Source organism: Rhinopithecus roxellana, chromosome 15 (genome assembly GCF_007565055.1).
Source record: "Rhinopithecus roxellana isolate Shanxi Qingling chromosome 15, ASM756505v1, whole genome shotgun sequence".
Classification (NCBI taxonomy): Eukaryota; Metazoa; Chordata; class Mammalia; order Primates; family Cercopithecidae; genus Rhinopithecus; species Rhinopithecus roxellana.
Genome location: NC_044563.1, coordinates 121,292,788 through 121,302,645, shown reverse-complemented (window position 1 = coordinate 121,302,645; position 9,858 = coordinate 121,292,788). Strand labels below are relative to the sequence as shown.

The following is a 9,858-nucleotide window of genomic DNA, read 5'->3' as shown; positions in this document are numbered from 1 at the left end:
GTTCACATTCTGCAAAGGTTGTGTTAATTTTTTTCCGTCAAGTTTTTGAATGAACGGGAAACTCTTCACTGTGTGAATTTAACCCTATACATACTTTCTCAATCCTGTCTTAATCTCTAAGCCCTATTCTCCTCCTACCCTGATCTATCCAAGGGCTGGTGAAAAAAAATTCCCATTGATACACTCTCTGATGCAGACTACAATTCTGATTCTTTCTCTGGGAGGAAAAATAAAGATATGCATATGCATGTGCAGTGGGTGTTTTCCAGTATGTGCACACACCCTGCCAAAAAGGAAGGCCAAGCATACTTTCAGTTTCAGCCCACACAAGAAGGGCAGGAGAGAAGAGCCATGGCTGGTGAGTCTTTTACTGTTCCAAGAACAGGTTGCTGGGAAGAAAGAGTTTTGGAAGGTGCTGGCTCTTCTGGAAACCATAGTTAGTATCTGTGGAAGTTTAGGTGAGCAGAAGTGAGGAAAAGAGGGGAGAGGGAAGAGAGGGAGGAAAGAAGGAGCTAGAAGATTCTAGCAGCCTTTAGAAAGGAAAGGCAAGCCCAGAAAGGAACTGAGGCTTTAGGGGCAGCCTGCTGTCATTTTACAATCTAAATTAAACTCTTACTTACATGTTGAAAGTCTGACAGAGGGTACAGAATTGGCACAGGAGGAGTACTAGCAGCAGGGGTTCCTAAATGGGCTATTTCTGCTTCATTACTTTATTATTCAAAGTTAAATAAACAAGGGACATAAGAGGATGATCTTCACTTTCCAGGGACTAATGTGGAAATGGTAAACTCAATCTTCAGGCCACTCCATGCACATGTATGGAGACTACTGAGGGAAACAAGTAGGACAGTGATACAGTAAGAAGATGGATTACCCAACTGTGAGGAGGGGGACCTTCCACTGATGAAATCTAAATGAGTTCACTTTCTGTTGATTACATGAGAGGAATATGAGGCTGTTTTCATGAAGTGAGAAATCCTTGTGCTCCAAACAGACAAGGTCCTGAAGGAGAAGAGAAAGCTGTTTATCCATTCCACGGGTGAAGGTACAATAAATGGTTTACTGGATGAATTATTACAGACAAGCGTGCTGAACCAGGAAGAGATGGAGAAAATAAAACGTGAAAATCCTACAGTTATGGATAAGGCCCGAGCTGTGATTGACTCTGTTATTCGCAAAGGGGCACAGGCATCCCAAATTTTCATTACATACATTTGTGAAGAAGACAGGTACCTGGCAGGGACACTGGGACTTTCAGCAGGTAAGGGTCAGTGACACATTCAAGTTCACCTAGGGCCTGTCTTCATGCCTAACATTTTTTTTTTTTTTTTTTTTTTTTTTTTTGAGGCGGAGTCTCGCTCTGTCGCCCGGACTGGAGTGCAGTGGCCGGATCTCAGCTCACTGCAAACCCCGCCTCCCGGGTTTGCGCCATTCTCCCGCCTCAGCCTCCCGAGTAGCTGGGACTACAGGCGCCCGCCACCTCGCCCGGCTAGTTTTTGTGTTTTTAGTAGAGACGGGGTTTCACTGTGTTAGCCAGGATGGTCTCGATCTCCTGACCTCGTGATCCGCCCGTCTCGGCCTCCCAAAGTGCTGGGATTACAGGCTTGAGCCACCGCGCCCGGCCCATGCCTAACATTTGATTTCTTTGCTAGTCATATTAATCTGCAGGCTATCTTCTTATCTCTGCCTTTCGGTCATATTTCTGTAGCAGGGGCCCTATTGCATGTGACTCTCCTTTGATTCTTTTCCTTCAGCCTCAGTGGCCCTCTTCTGATTAAAGTTCATTTTCTGTTCTAAGTACATGGTAGCTAATTTCCTAAAGGTCGTGAGAACTATCCAAAAAGCTTCTTACTATATATTCCAGTGTTCCTGGCAAGGCACAATATTTGTTGATTGATTTATTATTTTGTGTCCAGCGTGTCCCTAGGCACTTACGTAGTTGTTTGACATGAGTTTTAGGGTCTGTATTCAAGTACTTTTTATAAATTCTTTTCAAAATTTTGCCCTCTGAGAAGAATAAAGTATATTTAAGTGATGATGATACATTCAGGGAATACCTTCAATGATTACAGAAAAGTGAAGATTTCAACAGGACCCTTTCCTCCCGTTGCCCCCTTGCATTTTCTTTTGAGTGAGATCACCCACTTGCCTGTTACCAGGCTGCAGATCATACTGGGAGGCCTGGACTTCCACCACCTGCAGCCCTCCTGAGGCCTGATACAGTGCTCAGGAAATGAGCTTGTCCATTCTTATAATCCCTTCGACCTACAACATGGTGAGAATCGGAGTTTTGGTGCCCTTTAACATCATTTACCGTCATTTAGTCAAGGTTGTGCGAGGAATTTGTAGTGAGGAGTGGCTTACGCATTGCTGTAAAGTTTTCCAGAGATGATAAGTGGCTGTTTCAATGTTCTTCATCTTTTTATAGGTCCAATACCTGGAAATTAGCTTAGTACACAAGACTCCCAAGGAGTACTTTCTTTCTTCCCAGGTAATGTTGTTTTTAAATGAAGAGCGTTCTTGAACCCCAGCTTCCTTAACATTAATTTAGTAGAATGAGCCGTGCTTGAAGTGGCTATGGAGAATTCCCACAGATTTGCCATATAATTTTCTTTTTTAATCCATTCTGTTTTTGCAGAAGCCGTTTCCAAAGCTTTACTACTCATATTTATACTAACAAATTCTGAATTTGTATCTCAAATTCTGATTACCCAAATAAGTACCAAACTACATTATTTAAGCCTACTGAAATATTCCCCCACATCTCCCAAAGACACCTTTATCTAAACCATTTCAGAGCTGAACATGCCATTCTTCCCCACCCTGCTTCTCTTCCAGTTTTGTGTAACTTGGTTTTTGATGCCACCATCACCAGTTGTTCAAACTAGGAACCTGAAAGTCATCTTGGTCCCTTTCCTCTCGTGCACCTCCAATATTCAAGCCATGGCCAAGTTTTATGCATTCTTCTCTCAAATTTGGAAATGTCTCTCCATTCTTACTTCTATTATTTTATTAAAGAACTCTTATTCCTTAAGTGCCCCCCTTAAAATAAAAGAAACTTACATTTGAAAGCAATTTAGAGGCTAGAAATGCACATTTTTATCAAGTTCAAATATTACTCTACTGAATTTATTAAGGATGATTACCTGATGAATGTTTTCCTAAATGTTTCACAGCATGGGATACTCACTATATAACCAAATACTGCATTCTCAAAAATAACTCAAATGCATTTTTTTCAGTTTTTTTCCTATGGCTTTCACAAATCTTTACAAAGAAATCAAACATTTCTTCTACTAAATTATTATTTTATAGTTTTCTCCAACATAATCATTATAATTAGTTCTTCTCCATGTCCACACACTTCATGCTGCCTTTGTTTATCCGATTGCATAGCAGTATTTCAAATTTATTTGCAAAATTAAATATTATTATTTTGCCTTAATAATTTCTAAAAGATCCTCTGGATATTTAGAACACTCAGTTCTATCTTGAAATGAAGATCACATTAATTTCTTTAACAAGTGCATCACATTGTCAGATTGTGTTGATCTTGTGATGAAGTAAAAGCCTCAAAGATTTTCTCACATAAACTCTGTGAAAACATTTCCTCATACATTTGTGCAAGCAATGTTTAGTGCTATGAATCCATCTAGAGCACACCATGATTTTAGCATTCATCATTCTATTTTATATTTGTTCTAGTTTATGTATTCAATATTCTTGTCCTCCCATACATATACATTGTAGGAGGAGATGCTGAAGGATGGGAAAAAGGATCATTAAAAAAATGTTCCCTGTGTTTACCACTATGTCTATTAGGTAAATAAATAAAAGGATAAACACATCTTTTAAAAATTAATTAATGTTAATTAAGACTTGCTTCCGTTAAATTTTATCCTAGGGTTTGAATCTTTTGAAAACAAATCTTATTTTAACAGTTTTATATTACGGATTGACTGTTTCCTGAGTGCTTTATCATGCATGGCCTTGAAAAGTCTTCTCTCTATGTTTTTATCTAAAATGCTTGTAGAAATACTTATCCTCAAATATGAAAGTAGATACTCCCTGTAATGCATACCTAGAAATCTCTGGCTTGAAATGTGCTCCATTAGCAGCAAACACACTCAACTCTGTTAAAGATTAGATTAGGATTGTCCTCTAGGAATGTATTCCCTCTTTTGTAGCTTCATCCATAGGTGAGACTGTAAGAACAAAGAGGGATGCCACTGTTCATGATGTTCCTTGTCTCTTGCAGCTCCTCAGGCAGTGCAGGACAACCCAGCTATGTACACATCTTCAAGCGCAGAAGGCAGCATCAAGCTTTGCTTTCTAGAAGAACCTCAAAGGATATGGAAACAAAAGTCACAGAGGTGCCATGTTCAGAATATAATAATAAAGTGGAGTGAAAGATATACTTCAGGCAGTTCTGAAATTCAGTGGCTTTTTCTTAGAAGCAATTTTATTGAGCGGTTCTGGAGAATCATACTTCTGCTCCCCTTGCATAAAGGATTTCTGTATCCTAGAATCCCAGGTTTATGTAAAGAGTTACAAACTGGAACTCATAAATTATTGTAGTCTTCACCCAGTCTGTCTCTTGGAATTTATTTCCCACTGACACAAATGTCATTTATTTCCCAATGACACAAACAAGCCATTTTGTCTGCTCGTATAATCCAGATTTTCTAGTGTAGTGCCCAGCTGGAAAGAAGCACATCACATTGAATAAGTATTGAGGTGGACTCTGGCTTCTCATCCAATTCTTGTGCTTCTCATCCAAACTTGTGCTTATCAAGAATTCTCTTTGTTCCTATTCATAAAATGAAATTACTGTTTATTATTACATATTACATATTAAAATGAATTACATATTAAATTACATAATAATTAAATTAATTTATTTTAATTGAATTTAATAAATAATTAAATTAAATAATAATTAAATTACATAATAAATAAATTACATATTAAAATGAAGCATAAAAAAAATTTAGGAGCACTTTACCAAAAAGTGCATTTTAACATCACCTTGCTTCTGGGCTATAGCTTATGACTACTATATATGAGCGGTATAATGGCATGCTCTCTACACCTGGCATTGCATGTTAGAAGGTAAGAATGATTATGAGGCCCCTCCTATATACGAGATCACAGAGGATGGGAGATGTTAAATAACTTGTCTAAGATCTACACCTCATAAATAGAAGTTGACCCTAGGGCTATTAGATGCCAAAGTCCACACTGAAAAGCTGGGCAGAAAGAGAGAGGCTCTTAGACAAAGAAAAAATAGAATAGCATGTAATAGTTGATTAGTGCTGTAAGTTATATTACACAAAATGTGCTGATAGTCCAAAAACATAACTAAGAAGAGTTGGATAAACTGAAAGGGTCCATGAACTTCTACGGCTTGGAAATGGAATAGCCAAAACCCAAGCACAGGAATTTTCTGTCTTCTATGTCAGAGATTTGTCTAGTACCTACTCTGTCATTTAAAATGATATTGTTGCACAGACTTCACACTGACAAGATTTTATAACATTATGCACATTTAAAATACTACTTATAATAAAATTGCTACATTCATTTATTTTGAGATGATTTTACCTTTGTGATTATATTTTCAAGTACATATTTAAGTCAACAATTCGGTTCCTCTAAATGATATCCACTCTGTATACAATTCCCCATCCAACTTGGGTGGTTGGTAATTACAACTCAGGCACTATAAAAACCATTTCCTCTTACCAAAATTTTTACAGATTTGTGGAGTGTGTCCAGCCAGAAATCAAGAAAAAAAAATCTATTATTACAACCACTGACCATTTTTGCTTCAAAATTTTAATGTTATTTTTGTATAATTTACGTCAAAGAAAATGTACCCCCTTTAAGAATACAATTTCTCTGTTAAAGACACATGAATATTCTAGTATAATAACATCCCAATGAACAGGCAAACCGATTTCGTCACCCCAGAAAGTTTTGTCATGCCCATTGTTCTCAATCTCCTTCCACTTCCTCCTTAGATAAGGAGTGACTGAATTTCTATCACTATACATTAGTTTTTCCTAATCTAGAACTTTACATAATTGGAATCACAGGGTATGTGTTCCTTCCTCTATGGCTTCTTTCACTCATAATTGAAACATTTTTTTCATCCATGTTATTGCATATATTAGTAATTTTTCCCTTTTATGACTGAATAGCATTTCAGTGCATGTGCATAGCACAAATTGTTATTTTATGCTCCTGAATTGGATATTGGTTTGTTTCCAGTTTTTGACATCTTCATTTTTGAGGAAACAGTGGGGCCTTGGGATCCAGTGGCTCAATGTTTAGCTTTCCAGGATACGAGACTCAAGGTTCATGGCTCTACATTCCCAGATACATGGTCTAGTCATGGCTTCTGTTTCTGGGATGTCACTTTGACATGCTTCAACTCAGTGGTTCATGGCTCTGGCTGGGGGAGAAAACCTCAGGTGAAATACTTTAGTTAATAGAGAAAAAAAATGAATCATTTAAAAGTAAATGATTGGAAGATAAGTAATACACAGGCAATTTCTGCTTTCTTCCATGCTACAAATCATCCTAGTGGCAAGGAGCACAAGTTTGTGCTGCCATCTGATTAAGTCATTAGCAAAGTAAAGATAAAACACCATGAGAGGTTGGGCATAGTGGGTCACACCTATAATACCAGCACTTTGGGAGGCTGAGGTGGGCAGATTACGTGGTCAGGAGTTCAAGACTTTGGTGAACATAGTGAAACCCCGTCCCTAGTAAAAATACAAAAAATTAGACAGGTGTGGTGGTGTGTGCCTATAATCCCAGTTACTTGGGAGGCTGAGGCAGGAGAATCACATGAATCTGGGAGGTGGAGATGGCATCATTGCACTCCAGTGGGGTGACAGTACGAGACTCCATCAAAAAATAAAAAATAAAAATAAAAATAGAAAATGATGTCCTCCTACACAGTGAGTTCTAGTCAAACCCAAACACATTTAACTCTTCACCTAGAGCACAGGAAATAAAACTGGTAGCCCACATGTCAAAAGGTGAATGTTTTTCTAACTCTGGGTCTTTAATCTCCAAAAATATTAAGGTAACAACTCAAGAGAATTTTGGTAAAGAATTTGATAAACATAACATACTGTCTGCATTTTGCTATTAGCCCACCTTTCATAAAATAGATTTATAAAATAAATTGCCCACATTAAGTTTGTTTCTGGGATAAGCAATTGAACATGTGATTGCAAAGACAGAGATGTATTCTGGTCTTCCCTGGCTCCTCTGTCTACAGTTCATGAGTCCTGCAATATTTTGTCTCCTACTTTGCCAATGATTTTTTATTGTTCTCATCACTTGCTACATTTGAATATTCTGAATATTCCAGTTACATATTACATACCAGGTGTATTAGTCTGTTCTCATGCTGCTAATAAAGACATACCCAAGACTGGGTACTTTATAAAGAAAAAAAGAGGTTTAATGGACTCATAGTTCCACATGTCTTGGGAGGCCTCACAATCATGGTGGAAGGCAAAGGAGGAGCAAGGACATATCTTCCATGGCAGCAGACAAAAAGGCATGTGCAGAGGAACTCCCCTTTATAAAGCCATCAGATCTCATGAGACTTTTTCACTCTCATGAGAACAACATGGGAAAAACCCACCTCTGTGATTCAATTACCTCCCACCAGGTGCCTCCCATGACACCTGGGGATTATTACAATTTAAGGTGAGGTTTTGGTGGGGACACAGAGCCAAACTCTGTCATTCTGCCCCTGGCCTCTCCTAAATCTCATGTGCTCACATTTCAAAACCAATCCTGCCTTCCAACTGTTCCTCAAAGTCTTCACTTATTCCAGCATTAACCCAAAAGTCCAAGTCCAAAGTCTCTTCTAAGACAAGGCAAGTCCCTTCCACCTATGAGCCTGTAAAATCAAAAGCAAGTTAGTTACTTCCTAGATACAATGGGGATACAGGTGTTGAGTAAATACATACATTCCAAATGGGAGAAATTGACCAAAGGAAGGGAATACAGTCCCCATGCAAGTCTAATATCCAGTAGGGCAGCCAAACCTTAAAGCTTCAAAATGATCTTTGACTCCACGTCTTATATCCTGGTCATGCTGAGGCAAGAGTTGGGGTCCCATGGCCTTGAGCAGCTCCACCATTGTGGCTTTGCAGTGTACAGCATCCCTCCTAGCTGCTTTTATGGGCTGGCATTGAGTGCCTGTGACTATTCCAGGTGTATGGCACAAACTGTTGGTGGATCTACCATTTTGGGATCTGGAGAATGGTGGCCCTTTTCTCACAGCTCCACTAGGCAGTGCCCCAGTGAAGACTCTGTGTGGGAGCTCACACCCCACATTTCCCTTCTGTATTGCTCTACTTGAAGTTCTTCATGAGGGTCCCACCCCTGCAGAAAACTTTGGCCTGGACATCCAGGCATTTCCATATATCCTCTGAAATCTAGGCAGAGGTTCCCAAACCTCAATTCTTCACTTCTGTGCCCCCACAGGCTCCACACCTCATGGAAGCTCCAAGGCTTGGGGCTTGCACCCTTTGAAGTCACAGACCAAGCTATTTCTTGACCCCTTTTAGCCATGGCTGCAGTGGCCCAGGAAGAAGAGCACTAAGTCTTTAGGCTGCATACAGCAGAAGGGCCCTGGGCTTGCCCCATGAAAACATTTTTTTCCTCTTAGGTCTCCAGTCCTGTGATAGCACAGGCTGCCTGGAAATTCTCTGACATACTCTGGAGACATGTTCTCCATTGTCTTGGAGATTAATGTCTTGGAGATTAACATTTGGCTCCTCATTACTTCTGCAAATTTCTGCAGCTGGTTTGAATTTCTCCTCGGAAAATGGGTTTTGCTCTCCTATCACATCATCTGGCTGCAAATGTTTCAAACTTTTATGCTTTGCTTCCCTTTTAAATGTAAGTTCCAATTCCAAACCATATCTTTGCAAATACATAAAACTGAATGCTTTTAACAGCACCCAAGTCACTTCTTGAATGCTTTGCTGCTTAGAAACTTGTTCACCAGATGCCTTAAATCATCTCTCTCAAGTTCAAAGTTCCACAGATCTCTAGGGCAGGGGCAAGATGCCACCATCTCTTCACCAAAACACAGCAAGAGTCACTTTTATTCCAGTTCCCAACAAATTCCTATCTTCATCCGAGATGAGCAGCATTTGGTCAGAGCCATTCAACAAGTCTCTAGAAAGTTCCAGACTTTCTTACATTTTCATATCTTTTTCTGAGCCCTAAAAACTGTTCCAACCTCTGCATTTTACTCAGTTCCAACATTGCTTCCACACTTTTGGAGATCTTTACAGCAGCACTCCATTACTCAGTATAAATTTACTACATTAGTCATTTCTCACACTACTAACAAAGACATATTCAAGGCTGGGTAATTATATAGAACAAAAAAGAGGTTTAATAGACTCACAGTTCCACATGGCTGGGGAGGCCTCAGAATCATGACAAAAGGCAAAAGAGGAGCAAGGACATGTCTTACATGGATGCAGGCAAGAGGGTATAAGCAGGGGAATTCCCTTTTATAAAACCATCAGAACTCATGAGACATTAATTTTCAGGAGAACAGCATGGAAAAAAATAGCACCCATGATTCAATTACATCCCACCAGATACCTCCCATAACACATGAGGGTGATTGCAATTCAAGGTGAGATCTGGGTAGGGAAACAGAGACAAACCATATCACCAGCCTTCATGTTTGTCTTCCCCTCTTGAATGTGAGACCGAAGGGGAAAGGACCATGATCTGTTTTGACTGAACCTCTGGCACCTAGAGCAATGTCATCCATATATGTTTGCTAAACGAATGACTAGATGC

The 9,858-nt window shown here is 39.3% G+C and overlaps 1 protein-coding gene across 4 annotated transcripts; it reads left to right on the top strand.

The window, feature by feature from the left end:
* The first annotated feature begins 268 nt into the window (after positions 1–268).
* Positions 269–4,584, top strand: CARD16 (caspase recruitment domain family member 16). 4 transcript variants are annotated; one of them, XM_010367038.2, is made up of 4 exons: positions 278–358; positions 995–1,261; positions 2,429–2,491; positions 4,259–4,413. In XM_010367038.2, the coding sequence occupies exons 1-3, from the start codon at positions 352–354 to the stop codon at positions 2,446–2,448; spliced, it is 294 nt and encodes a 97-aa protein (XP_010365340.1). In that variant the 5' UTR covers positions 278–351; the 3' UTR covers positions 2,449–2,491; positions 4,259–4,413. The 4 variants fall into 4 exon arrangements, with proteins under 4 accessions (XP_030773990.1, XP_010365340.1, XP_030773989.1 ...); XM_030918130.1 differs by lacking the exon at positions 2,429–2,491 and having other exon boundaries at positions 269–358; positions 801–1,261; positions 4,259–4,584; XM_030918129.1 differs by lacking the exon at positions 2,429–2,491 and having other exon boundaries at positions 767–1,261; positions 4,259–4,584.
* The last annotated feature ends 5,274 nt before the right edge of the window (positions 4,585–9,858 follow it).